The sequence below is a fragment of the Ips typographus genome, linkage group LG2, assembly GCF_016097725.1.
Source record: "Ips typographus isolate SLU linkage group LG2, UJ_Ityp_2.0, whole genome shotgun sequence".
NCBI classification, from domain to species: domain Eukaryota; kingdom Metazoa; phylum Arthropoda; class Insecta; order Coleoptera; family Curculionidae; genus Ips; species Ips typographus.
Window position 1 is genome coordinate 11,631,604 of NC_138423.1, and position 20,967 is coordinate 11,652,570.

The 20,967-nt window shown below is 32.7% G+C and overlaps 1 protein-coding gene and 1 long non-coding RNA gene across 2 annotated transcripts in view; one reads left to right on the forward strand and one right to left on the reverse strand.

Moving 5' to 3' along the window:
• LOC145725166 (uncharacterized) overlaps positions 1–20,967 on the forward strand; it is a 245,324-nt gene that overhangs the window by 25,602 nt on the left and 198,755 nt on the right. The gene's annotated exons all lie outside the window — the stretch shown is intronic.
• On the reverse strand, positions 15,459–15,988 carry LOC145725073 (uncharacterized). Its single transcript, XM_081973652.1, has 3 exons — positions 15,842–15,988; positions 15,744–15,771; positions 15,459–15,697 (listed from the first exon to the last, which is right to left on the reverse strand). The coding sequence occupies exons 1-3, from the start codon at positions 15,986–15,988 to the stop codon at positions 15,459–15,461; spliced, it is 414 nt and encodes a 137-aa protein (XP_081829778.1).

Below are 20,967 nucleotides of genomic sequence, written 5' to 3' on the forward strand. Positions count from 1 at the left end.
GTCATGGTAATAACCGTTGGTAAATCTAACAAAATAATAATAACAGCCAATTATTTATGTATAGAGAAAAACTGAACATTTCACATTAATCAATTATTTTTTTATAAATGATTATATCAATCATAATAGTGTTAAATTTGAAATACGAGTTTCCTAGAAATTAGGAAAATCCTCTTAACAACCAAATGAAAACAACAGTTTATCGGAAATAGTTATTAGCGAGGAATTGCTGGTAAACAATAATTAGCCTGAAGGTACACTATGACCAATTACATAAGATGTGTAGTAATTGCACATTTAGAACATTTTTGCCTTTTTTATAATTTGTCGTAAAAACAGAACAGCAGAAATCTTAAATAACCATCACCACAGTTAAACTAACTGAACATTATCGGAAAAATTATTTGATAAATGACAAAAATAATTTTTAGTGCAACAACTACTAGCAAATATTGCAATTGCACTGTACGCAAGCAATTATGATTATCAACATTTTTGCATAATCACGTGGGTACTGGGGGTTTTTCAATTTTTTCCGTTATTTCCACATAGAGAGTGTTTTAACTAGAATTTTAATCTGAGAAATATTCGAGATCCACATTGAATGCTAATTCAACGCATGTGTGATATTAATATACAGAGTGTCTCAGTTTTGGTGTTCAGGAATTCTGATACACATTACTTGATGTTACACGCACTTACAACAGTTATTGTTTTACATATTATTAATTAGAAGAAAGAAAATTATGATAATAAGTGTATGTACCTAATAAATACCTAGCTAACTTATGACATTATATAATACTAAATTCAGTAAATCAATGGGGATTTTCTAAGTATACCTGAAGTTTTTATCGTAAAAACTCACTGGGACACAAACATGTATGTACCAAAACAATCCTGTACAAAAAAAGTGAAGACGATGACTAGATTACCTTGATTGTTTCCTAACCGCACTTTATAGCTAAAAACCAAATCTTACGATTTTACCATAGTTGAAACGAACGGGTTTTACCGACTTTCTATGAAAAATCCTAAAAATTTGCCAATAACCAACAAATCTGACAGTCAGTAGCTAAGATTTAATTATATGTGACAAGGTACATTAGGTCAATTAGTCATACTATGTAGGTAAGCCGCGTTTTTACGCTCTGTGCGTAATGGTTGGTAAACATTGGATTTTTTAATGACGTATATCAAAATGATTCTATTTTTTTAGGCGACCTACACGGATGTAGTAAAAATTGCTACTTGCAACTGAATAACTGAAATAATTGCTTTTAAGAGTTTTTCGTATCAATTTACAGAAAAATAAGAAGCTTATTTTTATGGCAAAGTTAAAAGTTCAAAGGAAAACAAAATTTACTAAAGATTGTCATATTCGTATTTGAATTAGTCAACGCGTAATCAGTATTTATCAATGTCAATATAATCTCAAAATATATTCTGTATATTCTCAAACGATAAATTCTCAAAAAAAATTACAAATTATTATTATTATTAGATTATAAACAGAACACGATGTAAATTTTCGTATTCAGTTTTTAAATGCGTAGCATATCTATAAACAAATTTAAAAAAAACTGAATGTTGCAAGTACAAGCGTGAACACATGGATTTCAAAAACATTTATCACAAAGTAAAAATTGAAATAATCAAAAATCAATTCATATTTTAAATACCTAAGTTTTTATGGCATTGTTTTGGGTAATTTTAATTATTGTTTATTGAAAATATATATAAATATCTTCTGGATGTTGTTGACGATTGATGATTGTTGATTACATTTTGTAGGTAAATGTTTCTTGGGAGGTTTAAAAAATGGACCAAAATTAAAATAAGTGGTAAATATAATTCTAGAAGTATTTGATATTTTAAAAAAGTGGTTTGAGAATACAATTAATATTTGTTATAACATCAAACTAATTAGTAGGTTAGTACGCTTTGAAAGCAAATATTAACTTTGTATTTGCTAAGACATTATTGTGACTAAAAAATGACACTTAATATGCATGAATTATATCAGTGCAGCAGGAAAATATCTAGAATACTACTTTAATACATCAAACAGACTATATTATATTAAACATACACGGTGACCCAGAAAAGTGTGACATCAGGTAACCTCATATTTTTAAATTAGACATAATTAATTCGAGTTTAATAAATCTTGTTGATGCAGTGTAAGATAAACTTATTAATGAATTTTAAATGTTCAGTATGAACTTTTAAAAACACACATTATTTAAATTAAGAATATTATTTGATTTTCAAATTTATTTTTTATTACTATTTGTTATTAAACATGGAACATTTGATCAAAATTATTGCGAGATACCATTTTATTATAAATAAACAGTGAATAAAATACACTTTCAAGTCAATTTGAGGTGATTTTTTTGCATGTAATTTGCAGTTTGTAAATTGATTTTACAAGCCTATTAATTTTACATATAGTAGTAATTTTAAAGTGTTTGTGTTAAACAAAAACTATTAAAACTGGATTTGTAGTTAAGTTTGACTTGACTTCCCAAATCAGTTTTTAAGGTTTGAAAGACAATTTTAAAGTTGCAAATATTTTACTGAATGCAATAACCATAAAAAATCTTAAAAATTGATTTGATAGTTTAATATTTTGATTTGGAAGCTTTTAAAGATTTAGTATTCAAATTTTCAGTCAATTCTAAAGTTTGATATTCAATTTTTACATGAGTATTGATTGGTAAGTCTAATTTGGAGTTTGTGACTTGAAACTTATGGTAAATTTGTAAGTTTGCAAGTCAAGTTTATTTACATTACAACAAAAAATATGATAGAAAAACAACAGAAGGGAAAATCAGTTTTTTACAATAAATCATTTAAACTAAACGACGTGTTTTCATTTATTTAAGTTAAGCAATATATTTTTTATTATTTCTAAACTACTACAGATAGAAATGTCTAGTTTCCAGGGTCAAGTTTTGTCAAAATCTACTTAGTAAAAAACCCATTCAAAATATCATGTTACGTGAAGTCACATTTAGTCACCTTCTAGTCTAGTCTAGTTTCTTAGTCACCCTGCATTTATTCATTAAGTATAAATAATGTACGAGTATGCCTAAAATTAAATGTATGTATTTTTTTCAGATATACGACACAAAATGTATAATTTACAAAACTGTAACTTACGAACCAGCTCTCAATGCTAAATTAGAAATATTGAAGAGCCCCCTACTTAACTACTCAAAAAATGCATAATAAGTTTCAGGTCTTAAAGCAAAATGTTACAACTCAAGAAAAAAATACCTTGAGTCCGGACAAAATGATGATGACATAAATGGTTGATAAATGTATGTTAGATTTACGTTCTATAATACAAAATAATAAAAATGATGAAAAATGGCAGAACTACGAGGAGGGGTCTCAAAATGCAAAATTTTCAAAATCACCCTGTAGTTCGAAAACCAAGCGAATCACGAAAGTTTTGTTTGCACCACCGTATGTTTTACAAAAAAGTAGGAGAGTAAACCCCAAACAGTTTTGTTCCAGCGTTTGTATTTTTCGAGATACTCGGGAAAAACGTCGAAAAATGAAAATCCTGTATTCTTCAATTAATTTATTGATGTCACAGTTAATGGTTCATTGTTTTCCATCTTTCAATGTAAAGCACCACAAACTTGCATGTTTTTCAACAGACAACCAAAACTTCACTGAAGAAAATAAATAAAAATAAGTCGTAACATTTTTTAAATAATAAATATTTAGGTTAAGTGTGATTTTTGCTGTGTTTAAAAATTACCACTAAATTTACTGTGAAATTTATTTGATGTGTCAGACAGCTGGAATACTTTTTTCAAAAATAGTTTTATACTTCAATTATGACAATAATTTTAGTGCGAATTATTCTAATATCTATTCCTACGTGGTTTGTGGGTTCAATTTGTAATCAATAAATCAACCTTATTTTTTAAAGATCCACAGGTTTTTCGTAAATCAATTTTTGTAAAATTTAAATGGTGTGTGCAAAATTTTCATAATACTTTTGGCTTTGTAAAGGTACAGGGTCAAACTGAAAAATATAACTTTTGGAGAACTCTTCGTCCTCGAAATCTCCAAGTAAAATTGTATCTCTTTTGAACATAACTCTCCTTTCTTTGGAGCAAATCAAGTTTTTGACGTCTTCTCGAATCCGCATAATATCAATACTACTGCATTTTGAAAAATTGACGTAGTACGTTTTCCAATAAAACCACAAAAACTGCTACAGGGTGATATTTTTATTTTAAACTTAACGACATCAAAATATGTCTGAAGAATTAAAACGTTTAGAGTAAAAACATATTTTCAGCAAGAACCAGACCAGAGGACATACCGAATACCCTATAGTTTATCTATCAAAAAAACCGAAATACAGTGTGTCCCAAATTGGTTCTACATGTTTTGGGACAAAAGGGGAGTATTTTATGTGGAACTTATTCCCGGTTTCTAAATTTAATTATCTTTCTCCGTTTTCCGGAAAATTGAGAAAACGTCAGAGAAACATTATCAATAATATTGTATACTTAATACTAAATAATCAATCGGGTAATTCACGATAATCCCCATATTTAATATGCCCCCAAATTTAACAAAATGTAAAGTAATAAAATGTGGATATTTTTTAACCAAACCAAAATTGTTACCGCAATTTTACCATCGACAGACTTTAGAAAACACGAAAATACAGAGTGAGTCAAGAATTTTTGTTTAATGTTAAATGTTTTGAAATAAGTGCTCTAGCACAATTTTTACGTCATTTTATAATTAACAAGTTTAAACTAGAAAATAAATATAATTAAAAAAAAAACATTATTAATAATTGAATCACAATTTGATTGATGACGAGTTGAACGTATTTACCTATCTATTTTAAGCCTAGATCCGTATTTACATACATAACCAGTTCGGAAATCCGCGTTCGATTGTAAAAATTTTGCGGTCGGAAATCCCTAAAACAATGTCAATCTCGATATTTTTCACTCATCATCATCCTACACCTAATTATGTCAATTACACTGATGTGAAATCAGAGTGAAACTCGATACGGAAGTGGCGTTTTGCAATTAAAGCAATTTACCGAATAATCGTTTTTATTCAATTATTTTTATTAATCAACATCCGTGGCATTTTAAGGGTGCGACTATTTATTTCAGCTAAAAATCATTAAGTTGTGTAACTGAAGATTGTAATCCACAAAGCGGACATGCATACCTTAATTAACACCATGATTTTAGGAAACTGACACCTCCGAAAAGGATCCTAGTGTCGAATAGACGTCACCAACCGCCTTCTTTTTGTTATTTAGACATTTTGAGAACGACATGTTCACACCACAATATCATAAATAATTCAATAGTTCAAACGCAATTAAACATTATCATCATAATTACCTTCAAGTTAACCTCCTACGTTTTATCTGTAACTATGGTCTTTAAGTTTTCTCAACAAGAGACATGTTTGAATGTATTTTTTCTCGGAATCTGTGTTATGCAGTTTTTCGTATAGTCTGATTCTATAATTGTTTAATTAATTTGCGGTTTTTCAGTCCCAGTTCAATCAGAGGAATTTTCTAGGCAATTTGAATAATATGTTAATTTTTTGTTGTGGGAGAATGGATGTGGAACGGTAAAAAAAATTCCACTCTGCTCTACTAATAGATTAAGGTGGAAATTTATATTATTGTACTTTTGCAGGGTATTCCAGTGTTTTAAATTACAAATTAGCAGTAAAATGCTTTTTAAAAGGAGTGACGTCGCCGTTAAGAGAATGTTTTGTAGATCGTTGATTCCAGAGTTGCAATTCTGAAACGCAGGGAACTAAATTCTCTCAAAAGAAGTGTTGATAGAATCTGAGAGAATTAGGTGATAATGGCATATTTTGATGCAGAATCTGCGCAAATAGTTTAACTTGTCTTCTGCAAATTATATTTAGAACGGCAGTTTCCAAGATCAGAATTGCCACGATGTTGGCAAAGTATTTTTCAGAAAGGGACTTTCAAAGTATGTGGAAATGATTCTTTTCAGATATTATAATCTCTTGCAGAAATGCAGAATATGTGCAAAATGAATATATGGTCCAAAGTATCATTTATTTGAGCACTAGTGCATTTGTTTCCCATTTACTAACGTCCATTATTCCATTTAGGTGGCTGTTTGCCAGTCCGAAGACAAGTCAGATTTTTTTCCCTTTCATGTCCCGACAACAATAAAATGTACTTTTATACTTATTACTAACTATAATCCAAAGTTGTATGGGACTTTTTAAACCCTGCCCATTGGAAAGAATATACTAACCCCTTTGACTCGAATAATTGTATTTAATTATTTTTGAGCGCACTGTAGGGCTACTACCCAGGGACTCTATAGCTCATAGTTTTGCTCCTGTATCCCCTGAACCACCACGCCTATTTATAACTACAATCGGACGACTTCTTATTAAAATGTCACTCATTTCAGCTTTGACGGTGTTTTACCACCCACTTTTAAAGAAAAAGGTCTATATTTGTTTACATAGAGCGGTATGACGATATATGCCCATAATGATGAACTGCTTTAAATTCTGCTGCTTGCTTCAGTCTCAAAGTTCTCAGAAAATACACTTTCTTTGAATTGAGGTTTAGAAGTAATTCTTACCGTTGGAGTAGTGCTCTTGGCAGTTGATGATCATGATTTCATTCGATTTTAGTACCTTGACCAATTTTTTTAAGTACAGGGTGTCCCTCTAGGTAAGGGACCAAAATTTCACTCATTGTTTAAATTTCAAAATGATTGGGCAATTCTCTGTAGTTTTGCGGTTGTCTTCTCACATTTCTTACTAAGGCAGTGGCTTCAACAAAATATTTTTTGTCTAATAAAATTGTTAATTCATCCATTTCAAAGTAAAATATCTTTTATATTACTTAAACGATTATAAATGAAAAATTAAAATCCAATTTATCCACAGAAAACCAGCACTATTTTTTTTATCTGACCTTCCAAACCCAAGCAAAACCTTATTTAGACCTGCACACTGAACTCGAGATATGAGTGTACAATTTAAGAAATATTTAAGTGAGATTCAAATGTTGAGGGCGCCCTAAACCGAGGTTGTATAACCGGGACTTAAAGACATTTTCTAGCGGAGAAAAGCAAAATTATTCTAGTCTTACTTAGTCTAAAGTGTTACTTAAGGAAAAAAAATTAATTACCGAAAAAGAAACGCTCATGCAATCACAAAATATAAAAAAAATCTTGAGAACCATGCTAAGACATAAGTGAATTTCACTATGACGTTCCAGTTAATGTCGTCCCTGTTCCTAGGACAGAGAGAACTAATTTCACTATAACACTAAATCATCAGGAATTGTTGAATAACGCAAAGTCAACCACTCCTGTCTACTTCAACTTCAATTAGTGAAAATAGACTACTACTTCACACTAAATCACCATTTAAACAAAACTTTCCATTTATTAATAATTATAAAATAAAAACCCTCAACACTTACAATGTCTAAACCGGAATCAAACTAAATATTTATTAAAACACATCAGTCATATAAATAAAACACCACGGCCGTCAATATAAACATGATTTGCCTGCCGAACATTGAATTGAGAATCCTATCTGAGATTATGATCTAAAAATTTTAACGAAGCCTGTTTTTTGCCTCATTGTCCGCGTTAGGAAAATATGTAAACCGTAGTCATCTTTTCGGTGTAAATGACCGAAATGATTTAACATTTTCGAAGATATCTGATCGGACAATGAGCGGCCTGTTTTGAGAAGAGGTTAATGCATCATTCGGTGCTGAATTGAAATGTGTTCGCAAGTATCAAGGTTGAATTTGTAATATACATTTTGTTTTTTTAAATATTTAATTAAAATTTATTAAAAATTTGTGAAAAATTAATGATCACATTTCATCATTTTTGTCAACATAAATGGCTGCGTTGGCATTGGCAACAATAAGCGCTCCTGTCAAGTTTATACAGTGTGTCCAGGATAAGGAGGGCTATCAACTTATAAATTAGAAATTATAAAGGCGGTGTAATCCTTATACCATGGTACAGCATCTAGAGTTAAAACAAGCTATGGTCTAACATCAGGATTTACGGTTACCAAGGGGCTCAAACAAGGTAGTTGCATGTCTCCAACACTATTTAAAATTTACCTAGAAAACGTACTTGAGAACTGGAAGCGGAAATGCAACAATATGGGAATACCAGTGGACGATGATTCTACGGTTTACACCCTATCCTTCGCAGACGATCAAGCTGTTGCCGCACAAGATATAGATGACATAGAATACATGACCCGCAAACTAATGGAGGAATACAACAAGTGGGGTTTAGAAGTCAACATCGACAAGACTGAATATATGTGCATTGGAGGGCAACAACAAGATCTGCGGCTGGCAACGGGACATACCATTAAACATTGCAGTGAATACAAATATCTGGGAGTGAAAATCTCTAAAGCCGGAACCCTCGACGAAGCAATAGCTGAGAGGAACGTTCAAGCACGAAGAGCAATTTCCATGCTAAATAATACACTATGGAATAAAAATATACACACAAATAACAAAAAAAAACTAATACATATACAACTCAATAGTGAAAAGCATAATAACATACAGCTCTGAAATATGGCCCCTAAAAGAAAAAACACTCACAGCTACAGAAATGGAGTACTGGAGACGGGCGGCCGGAAAATCCAGAAGAGACAGAATACCAAACAACACAATAAGACATCATGGACATAAAACACGACATTATGAATGACATTAGAACCCAGCAGCTGATATGGTCTGGACACGTACAGAGAATGCCACAAAACCGAATCCCAAAAAAAAATCCTAGATTGGAACCCCCAAGGAAGAAGAAAAAGAGGAAGCGTGGTCTAAAAGAGGAAGGTCTGGAGAGAGGGAATTGATAGTAAAGTTCGGGAAAGGGGCCTGGAAGAAGACATGTGGAGAGATAGAGAGGTGGAGATTTGGAATCGAAAGACGTAAAACGTTGTAGCCCCGATATATACGAGTATATAGGTATAGAATCAATATATTGAATGTGCCATTGATGGACATACAGAGGATATGCCTGGAACATTCGATTAGCGGCCCTATATTCATACTTGTAGGAACGTGACACTTGGCAACGTTGCATACCTTCAAGAGCTTATAATGCCCATGCTCTAATTGCCGCTGAAATGGAACCAATTACCCATATGTATCTAATAAATGATGGCGGAAAGGCGAAACACCTGTGAACACCTACGACAATGTAAAGTTCATTGATAACTGTTTTACTATGAAGGTTAAACCTCCAGGCTGCGTTTGAACGATTACGTCATCGACCGCGTGGTCTAGTTTACGAGGCGAAATGATTACGTTTACATCGGCGCAAGTCGGCGAAGTGAAAGTGTCTGTAACACTGAACGAGTAACATTGCTGCGGTATCGCGGAATTAATTCGACCCGATATACTTTATAGAGAGTCAAAGTTTCGGATTTTCAATTTTCTCGTCAGGGTTCTTTATGAAGCTATAAAATTATAATTAAAGCCCTGAGGTTGGAGATTGTTTCTATGTTAATATTATTAATCAATAAGTTATTGTGAAAACATATGGAACTGAATAGAACACAATGTCAGGATATGATAAAATTTAAAAAATTTTGCAAGTCTCCGCACAACGATCCCACATGTTTACATTTTCACCATATTGAATTTAGGTTAAGTAATTTCCTAAATTAAAAATCGACCTCAAAATAGTACATTTCACACATTTGATGTGCAGTATAAAGGTTTTATGGATCAACGGAGAACCAATAGAGAAAGTTAGCAAATACAAATACTTAGGAACAACGGTTAATGAAGATAATGAGTACACCGAAGAAATTAAAGCAAGAATTGGACAGGCCAGAACCATATTCAACAAAATGAGGAATGTGTTATGCAGTAGAGATCTTAATGTACACCTTAGAGTCAGAATATTGAGATGCTATGTTTTCTCGGTGTTGCTGTACGGGATGGAATCCTGGACGTTAAAGAAAGAGATAAGCGACCGACTGGAAGCATTCGAGATGTGGTCATATAGAAGGATCTTGAGAATAAGTTGGGTGGACATGGTAACAAACGAGGAGGTACTGGGAAGAAAAGAAAAGGAAATATTAAACACAATTAAAATAAGGAAGCTGCAATATCTGGGCCATGTGATGAGGGGAGATAAATATGTATTGTTGCAGAACATTATGCAGGGAAAGATACAGGGGAAAAGAAGCAGAGGAAGAAGACGTATCTCTTGGTTGAATAACCTGAGAGGATGGTATAACTGTAGTTCCACTGAGTTGTTTAGAGCTGCAGCATGGAAAGTGAGGATAGCCATGATGATTGCCAACCTTCTGAGAGGAGATGGCACTTAAAGAAGAAGAAGATAAAGGTTTTGAAATATAACTGGAACATTTAAATGTAAAAAGCTAGCTTTACCTTAGGTTGGGTTACAGTCATGTGATTCGTAGAAGGGTAATACAAGCTTTAATAATATCAACCTACTTAAATCAAAGAAAAAGTTGAATGTTTTGATGCCAACTGTCAGTGAGGATGACAATCAGAAGAATTATTCTGTTTACGTTCAAGATTAGCTGCAATTGGTTTATTTCATATCGCACGCTGAAGATTGTCTGTGATTGGTCTATTTCATATCGCACGCAGAAAATTGTCTGTTTCATATCGCACAGTTGCGGAAAGTCTAGGATTCTGTATTCCTTCAACCGTTGGCAATTGCCTACTTATCCGTTCTCTAAACTGTTAAGGAATGAACCAATATCCCTGTAGGAGTAGAAAAAAAACATTATCATACTATTATCATACTATATCATATTTTAATAAATTTACGCTAATTAATACACGGTTGTCGTTAGAAAACGACCAATTTTGGGAAAAATTTGTGAATATAGCGACCTAATCGAGAGAGATCATTTGTAAGGTTGTTATTTCAAAAATGAAAGTTCTGCGTTTTTGACCGCCATTTTAATAAAAATAGAGTAATCTTACGAAAATATGGCAAAAATTAAACCTACGGAGTTCTTTATTAAAGTAAGCACGTTAGTCTCTATTTATTTACATTCTTTTTAAATACCGTTGTTGATTGTTCTTCTTCTTTGTATTCAGCTTCAAGCTCAGGAACTTGCTTAAGTAAGGCTTTCTTCATAAACTCCATGTGAATCGAATCTTCCAGTCCTTCTTTTCCAAGCACATCCATCAGTAGTTAATTCTTCTTCCCTTCTACTGTTAAGATAAAGGTTTTTTTTCTTTACAGGCTTTTTTTTCAAAAACCCGTTTTCTCAAAACTCTTCAGCACACTATCTCAACTTTTCTTCAGCAGCGGTAATTTCTTGTATTTGTTCGGTTATTTCTTCAACAAATTCAAGTTTTCAGGAATTTCATCTACAATTACTGTAGCTTCAGGGTTTTTTTCATCACAGTGACAATTTCGATTTTTTCACTTTTACTCTCTTCCTTTTTTTAATAATTCGTTTAACAATGTTCTTCTTTAGAAAGCCTTCTTCAAATAGTACAGTTCTTGAATGTCTCTTGGAGTTTCTTCCACGCAGTGTTCAAATTGTTGTTCTACAGTTACGGTAGTTTTAGGCTGCTTCCCTTCATCATCATACTCTTCATCAGGTTTTTCATATTTTTCAGTATAACAGGATGCCGCCATCTTAAAACTATTTCAGTTTAAAAACTTAAATTTTTTTACAGTAGGACTAGTGAGAGAGTTGTTTTGTTTTTTGAGCATCATCAGACACGTAGGGTTCGTAAAATTATAAAACCAATCAGATGAAACAAAATCAAAACTAGTCAAATAAGATATACATAAATTAAAGTTTTAGATTTTTTGTGATTGACTTGGTCCCATCGTCGAAAATACAAGGTGACCCGAACTTAAATAACCTCACTAGTGTGTTGTACATTCAAAAATATTTAGATGTAAATATGACAGTTAAAAAAAATTTCAAGTGTGTCATCAGTAGCTTAGATTTTAGGTTTAAGCAGGACTGAAAACAGGTTTTAAATAGTAAATATTTTGTTCGAGTAAAAAATCAAAAGTAACACTTATTGTGTTAAAAGTTTATCTTTTTTTATTTCGTAATCAACATGTATTTCGAAAAGGCTTCAGTAATATCTGTAAGTAATAATTAGAAACCACCCTGTATAGGATGATATCTTACAAATATCATTAGGTAATTTACAAATATCACTTCTTCTCAAGTTAGAGTTTTTCTCAGTTATCAAATATCATTATTATGTGTCAATCCTGTTTACATCAAAAATCCATGGCATGAACGTCAGTGCTTCAATCGGATAGAGCATTTCAATCCTGTTATTTTTTAAGATTGACTATAGTCAATCCGAATCATTAATCCGCGTTGTTTATATACAGGATTTTATTACGGTTTACTTGATCGGATTGAATAAGCGGATTCAATTTTCTCGATATAAACGTAGTCTAGTTTATCGTGTTTTACTTGCATTTGATAATTTTGGATTATTGGATGCGTTCGAAAGATTCGCAAGGATCGAAAAAAGATTATGGCTGTTCAAGCAGAAAGAGGTGACATCAGATCGTAATTGTTCAGCAGTGTCAAAAATGTGTGTATTTTTCCTATAGAAAATCTACCATGTCGGCAAATAAACAAACCCCCAAATCTGTTAATTTAAATTTGGTAATTTAAATTTGAGATTAATCATACCTACACACTTCAAATAAAAAATGGGAACCGTTCGTAAAATTAATGTGTCAATATCAAGATCAGAAAATGTCATTACTTACGTCCTATAAAGTACACGTGCATTTTAGGTGTGACATTCCACGTTACAGTTAAATGGAGGTGCAATTAGTTTTTTTTTTGTGAACGGAAACTAATATTTTCTATAATAATTATTAATGCATTAACTTTTTACAATGGAAACCTACTAGGTGACGTTAAACTACATACAAATTGTATTGTTCATTCCGTATGATTATTATTTATTCTACTGTTTTGCGACATCGAAGCTCCCAATTAAAACAAACAAATATAATCATCGAACAGATTTACTGCTCTTACGTGCCTCCGAAACAGAAGTTTGCGTAAATCCAGCAAAAAAAAGCGGCTTTAACAAAAACCATATTCTCTCATCGAGATTCGGGAATCTAAATAAACCTGGTCCCACCATAATACTCCACTACGTCAAAAAATTATCTTTCATCATGGTGACGTAGGAAATTACATTTTTTTGTTATCTATATCCGGAACTTCAACCACATTTATTTTGACTGAGTTAATCGTCATCTAACATATGTGTGTTTGGTGGTTTCTGTTTTGCTTGAAACTAGACTCTGTACGTCATTTTTGGTTGTGCATCAACCTTGGGTGGATTAACCGATTAAATCAGATGACAAATTTAGAATTACTGTACTTTATCTAACATTGATAAAAAATACGTAGTTGGTATGACTGCATACCCCAATTTATTGTTATTTTATCGTTTATCAAATAGTTGTGTAATTTTGATTACATTTACAGTTGTTGTTGGATAAATGTGTTGTGTGTTGATTAAATGTAATATTGTTTTTATTTTAATTTAATTTCCTTAAAGACTTAAACCGTTTGATCAAGAATATTACGTTGACACATTGGCATAACAATGTTTGTGTATTGTATGTTATCAAAGATTACATTTGGCAACACTGTGATTTTGCCTACTTTATGACTTTCTGTGACTGAATATTGTAGCAAGCTAAGTCACCACACATGACCATTGATTTAATAACCAATCACTAATTAATATCCTCATGGGCTTTTACAATCTGAATTTATGATTTATAATTACATTTTTCACTGACTATGAAATGTCATGTTTTAAAATGTCTCGAAATTTAAAAAAAAATTTATACTAGGGATAAATAAAAAATGGAAAAAAAGAAAGCGTTATACAATACAAAAAAACAGTGGAACAAAAAATACAACAAATAGACAGACAGATAATTGTTTAATTATTCAAAACCCAAATGGGCGTAACCCAGTGTCACGCAATACAAGCAAAGTTTATGAAAATAATTTAAACATAATAAAACCGTTTATTAAAATTATAATACAAATTATCTAAAATACGTCACAAGATTTACGAATAACAATTTGACTTGTCCATGTCACTATTAAAAAAATCGTCAAGTGTGTAGAACGCTTTGTCAATCAAAAAACATTTTTTCTACGACGCCTATAGAAAATAAAATTTTCCTCCCTAATTTGAGAGATGAAAGTATCACTTTCACTACCTAGGGAGTGAAAGTGCCACCAGAGAGACTGAAAGTATTTTCCTGTCATCGGAGGAAAAGTGCCACCAGTAAAAGTCACACTTTCTAAATACAGTTTGTGACTTTCTTGACAAATTCACAAATATATTTTTAGTAACAACACCTTTATTTTCAGCCAGGTATTTATGTTGTACGCTGTTTTTTTTCATAAAACTTAACATTGGTCGTAGAAAAAATTAACAACTTTGGAGTAAACTGCTTTTTGCACCCTTGAACTTTGAGAAAATTGTTCGCAAGAGCAAAAGTTGCACTTTCCTCCCTAGTTGCGCAAATAACTATTAAAATACTTTTTGGACGATTCCAAGTCATTAAGCGCCATTTTTCAGGATGAAAATTACATATACTCATCATTGTCAATCCTCCTGTCATGTCCTCAAAGTAACATTTCTCTGAAGATAACGTACACACACTTTCGCAAATAAGATGACAAAACAAGTGACAGTCAAAATTTAGTTACATACAAATACAGGCTTAGATGACTCCACCAGACTCATAGAAAAAATGTTTCGAATACACCGTTTCTGCAAAATAAATACCCTGTTTATATCTCTGGAGTTACCCCAGAAAATCGAGCCATATCTGAATCTAAAGTCGATTTAGCCACGATACATACATACATCGACGTGTTTCAATCAAACTTTGCCGTTTTTGGTATAAGCGGCAACGTTGTAGCATTGAACATATTTTAAGTCGTTAGATCATGTAGCTTGTCATCAAACCTAACCTAATCTAACATATTTAACAACATTTTCAAAAATATATTTACGTTTCCTTATCATTAAACGTGTAACTCGTAATTGATACTTTGTCATTGCAACTTTTTCCTGTCTAAAACATGACAAAACATTTCAAATCCGATGTTTCGGTTTTGAGACAGCCATCACCAACTTATTTTTTTGCCACTCTGCTCATTTAAAGCAGAATATGAACTTGCTCTTAGAACAGTGCTCTTATTCATCGATTTTTCGATATCTCCGAAAGTATTCGCATTTTTTTAAAGTTTTTTATTAAATTACAAACTCAGTCTCTTAACGTTTTCGAGATCCCCATACTTACATACGAATTTGTAGCACCCTGTGTGTAGATTGTAGCTGTCGGCTAGTCTCATCACAGTTCCTCCTTCAGCTTCAAAACCTTAATAAAAGCCAGCAGCTGAATCGGTTTTACAGAAGAACCTTCCCCATCATTGATGATGCTGCTACCAAACAAGTTGGTCCTTATGTTTGAGACTGCATCACATTCACAAAGCAAGTGTTCAGGAGTCTCTTCCTCATCCCCACAGAATCTGCAGTCTCCGAGTTTTCCTAGGCCTATATGCTTCAGGTGGCCTTTTAAGCGACAGTGTTCTGAAAGGAAACCTGTCAGTGTAAGAGTGTGCTGCCAGAGGTTAACTCTTTCGTGTTCCTTCTTCCTCTGTGTCCTGAAACCCACAACAAGGTGACTTTATTATTTCTGCCTAGTTCATTGAGTTTGCCTAGACATTCCCATACTAGTTTAGAGCTGAATATGGTCGAGCTCAGCGCTGTTATGGCTGCTGGGGCATTGGTTCCGAGCATTTGATTCCTGGCCCAAACACTCCTGCTCCCGTTCCCTTGTGTGTCTTCATCCGCATACCATTTAATGGTATGTTCGTTCATTCGGTAAGTAACAGATTCATTAGTCCCGCATATCTTAACTTTTTGAGATCTATCACCTCGGTAACATTTTTAAATTTGGACAGGTGTCAAAAATTTATAAGAGTAAAAAAATTGACACCTGTCAAACTTTGCTGTATGACACTTCACATGTTAAGATAGGAACATGCAAGTTATTTAGTTCTAACCCCTTCTGCTTAGGTGTTATGACACTCTAACTAACTAGAGAGAAAATGTCATATTTTTCATATGTCAATATCTCGAAACTGTTGCAGATAGATATAGTTTATTATACGCGAATCATACTTGAAATCGTTAGCAGAATGTTAAAGTATAATAATATACAGGGTGTTCTATTTAAAATAGTGGAGTGCGTACCAACTTCAGGTACTTAGGATGGTTCCTCGAACGTCGAACGTTTTAGATGTAGAAACTTGAGAATGCAAATACTAAACCGTAAAATTTTCAAAACGTTGTCTTTTACAGTTTTCAAATTATCGACCGCGGTAGTTTCCGGTGGGTCACCCTGTATAACTGACACAGATCAATGACAAATTTCAATACAGGGAGGTCAAAAACAGTTAAAAGTAAAACAGTAAAAAAGAAAATTTAGGTTTTTTAGTTTTTTTTGAGCATACAGTGCGTCAGTGTGGTTTATGAAATAAAATAAACTACATTTTTATGTTGAGAAATTGTTTTATTTTAAAAACGCTCTGAAACATGTTTATAGGGTCGAAAAATGCATTAAAGTACGCAATTTTTTTTTATTAATAATACCTAATACACACCTGGTATAAAGTAAGAATGGCTGAAAATGACCGTATTTTAAGTATTGTAAGTAAGTAAATAAAAATGTCACAAAGTGTAGATAAGAAATTTTCCCTAATGAATAGGAAACTAGTAAATTCAAAGTATGTATGTACATTGCCACGTTTCTGCAATTCTCATATAGTTTACGAAATTCCTTTATAACTTAGAAACTTAGAGCACCGTGTACAATTATAGTATGTAAATGAACCATTCTTCAATATTGCACCATAACTGTGGCAAAGAATACCATCAAAGACTAATAACAGTTCGATTACCTACGCAAACGGTATACCTATACCATCGACCAAAATCACGCACACGTGAATCATGGTAATTGAACCAACAGGCAAAATCTGCATGTTACCATAACCATCCTAAAAATAGCACTAACCGCCCACTTAACCTTAAGGTTAAAGAAAGTGTCCGTTAAAAACGCTGTTTTTGGTATGACGACAGCTATTCCTTTTACAGATCGTCGGAATTCAGATGAGCAATCTCCTGATTGTTAATCACATAGTTAAATGTTAAATTACTTAACATTGCGAACGAACATTGTAATAGTCGAATCGTTTTGCATTGTAATTTTCGATGTATAGCGGAGGCGTAAGATTACAGAGTGGCTCCAATTTTGTTCACCTGCTAACACCTAGAAATTCAAACCAGCAAGTTAACCTTAATATGTTATATTTAAAAAATTACATTAGTCATAAAAAACCGCTTTCTAAAGTCGTCAATTTATTATTAACTAATGAGCAGGAAATTAGCTCTCACCTTAAATTTTGCAACTGGAGTAACAATAAAGTACAACAGTATACATTTATCAGTTTTGTTTGCTTCAGGTTTAGACACGCTTAACAGTAGTTAATAATAGACACTGAATAATTCGTTAATTATGTCAACATAATAGTTGTTGATATAATGATTTATTGACAATGTGTTAGTAATCATTTGGAATCACCTTAATGCGTATTGGAGGTCGATTTTGGAGGAAAAATGTTATCAATGCACGCATAATAGGCTAAAATTGTGAAGTACTTGAAGTGATAGTTAATAACAAAGGTTTTCCATCAATGTTAAGAAACATCGTGGTTTTTAAGTGCATACATCATTTATGTGACTAGGAAATTCCCAAGTATTGTTACATATTATTATGTCCTAGCTTTATTTATTTTAAGAGAGTGGTAAAAATGGATATAACTATTTAATGTTTTTTTACAAAACACAACATTTTCTAGAACTAGTAATGAACCTTTTTATAAATGTAGTATTGTGACAAATTAAACTTTATAGTAATACTTATTGCAAGGAAAGTAAATTGCACAAGCACACCAAATACTCTTCAGTTAAAATCCCGGATATAGAGAAAAAATCGGTCGTGAATTACTTATTATTACCATGTTTTTCTTTTATTTTATCAAACCTTTACACATATTTCACCTACATATGACCATATCCCTGAATACAATTTTGGTTTCAAATCTGGCTACAGTCGACATTTAGTTGATGGTACAAGATGTCCCATAAGTACGTTCTTAAAATTTGTAGGGAATATACCTATAGGAAATGTTAATGTAATATGATTTGTTTATACAATACTTTTCCTAATTTGTACTAAAGTCGCGCACACACATGCGGCATTCGGCAAGTCTCGAATAACGAATGTTTGCTAGCGAATTCGTAGCGAATGTTAGCTATTTGGTGTTCTCGCTCGTTCTGTGTTCGATGAATTGAGCCCTAACTTTTGAACAAATAAAGAATAGCCAAATTCTGATTTACACACTCTAGTTATTATAACAAACCAGGAACTGGCTCTACCAGATACTTACGTGCCAGGTATGACTTGTGTCATTACATTTTCTATTAACACTTAGTCTTTTAACTGTGAATGCTTTAGGTATGGTTAAAGCCCGATTTATACATTTGCGCAGCGTAAGAAAGTTGAATCATTCGGAATATGTTATATTGTTAATTAATTTACAGATACACGTGTAACGTAGCACAACGTAAGTACAACCACAGACTAGATGATAAAGTATTTAGATAAAGTATTATTATAGCCATTTAGTCTGTGGTACAACGCAGCGCAGCATTTGGGTCTAGCCAATGAGAACAAGTTATTTTCCTGGTAAAGTAGGAATCTGTCTTTTCAATCTATTTGGCTGCCTTGACAATTGACAAATCGATTCTTTTTTAATATTTAATTTGTGTAGCAGGCAGTTGTAGCTTAGTTGAGCGGAGAAACGCAGTCTGATTTATAAAAGGGCTGGGTTCTAGAGAGGCTCTATTTTCGGTAAAGCTTCTAGTACAGAAGTGTTTTGACCAACGCCAGAATGTGTTTCATTGACTATCAAAAGGCCTTTGACAGTGTAAAACATGACTTGTTGATCAGTAGGCTGCGATAAAAATAGGCATCAAGGACAAGGATGTTAGAATTATAAAATAGCTCTATTGAGGACAGCCTGCTGAATTCCGAATAAGAAAGGAGCTCTTGACGCAGGACTTTAATATCGCTAAAGAGGTCCGCTAGGAATGCGTGTTAATCTCCCATGCTTTTTAACATCTATGTGGAGAAAATTTTTCAAATAGCACTGGAAGGCGTGGTTGGAATAAAAGTAAACGGCAAACCCATAACAACTTTAGATATGTGGATGACACTGCGATCTTGGCTACTAATCTGGGGGATCTACAGGACATACTAGATAGAGTTACCGAGGTCGGCGAGCAGTTTGGTCTGAGCATTAATATCACAAAAACTAAATTGATGGTTATCAGTAGATAGTAATTAAATAACACCAACCTAACAATTAACGGCCAACCAGTTGAAAGAGTGTCCACATTTAAATAGCTGGGAGCTATCCTCAATGAGAAGTGGGATTATGATAAGAAGGTAAAAATACGAATCTGAACTGCAACAACTACGTACCTGAAAATGAAAAATATACTTCTCCAGAGAGCACTACCGATTTCCCTTCGATTGCGACTGCTAATATGGTTGTACGGAGTGGAAACATGGTCACTTAAAGTCAGATCACTGAAACGAATAGAATCATTCAAAATGTGAACACTACAAAAAATGCTTCCGATCTCCTGTACACAGCACATGTCAAACGAAGATGTCTTGCAGATAGCTGGGGTAGTCCGAGAACTCCTAAATATCGTAAAACAACGAAAAACGTGCTATCTGGGCCACATACTTAGAAGTAGTCGATACTTTATACCGAAGCTTAATATCCAGGGCAAAAGAGGGAAGCCGTGGACCGGGAGGTAAACCATATGAATATACGTAAAAATGTCACTTGGTTCTTACCAATCTTTGTTTAATGATCATGCGTTTAAAGCAAAATAACATAACCTACAAATGAATCTATAAACTGCTTTCGTAAGAAAATTACGCTAGATTGCATTGTGTTATGCTGCGCGAATCTATAAATCCGGCTTAATACTGTGCGATTTATTTTACGGTACCAAAACTATAAAATAAAGAAGAAAAAAATTAAAAAGCACTTTTACATTTTGACACATTACGTACTCAGTAAAACTTGTAGCTGAAGGTGACGTATGAAAAACACCTGGTATGGATTTTCCTACTATCGTATTGTTATTACTGAATATATCACATTTAACTACTTTTACATAAACAAACTAAATTATTATCACTTACTTAATTGATATATAGAATTTCAACAATGCCTGCAGCAATTTATTTTGTCATTACTTACTTAGTTTATAGCCTTAATCTCATTAGTGCAATTAAAACAAATTATTATGGTTAACAGCAAAAAGTTAAAGGCTCACTTAACTTTGAAATAAAATTGAAAAAGCTTGGATTAAGTTACATACGAACGTGGTTGTAGTTACATACGGCATCATAATAAAATTACGACGTAGTCACCATTTATATAGATTTTGGATTAGGTATACTACACCATTTCCAAATGTAGTTCAGAAAAGGCCAAGTGAGATTCAGAAAAGTTCAAACGTAATTCAGAATAAGGAACTGCAATTCAGAAACCATCACGTGTAATTCAGAATAGACAACTGTAATTCAGAGACCATCAAGTGCAATTCGGAAAAAATATTTTTAAATTCAGAAACCATCTAATGAAGTTCAGAACATTCAACGGCAATTCCACAAAAATACATTTTCTGTGGATAAAATTACCGAAGCTGAA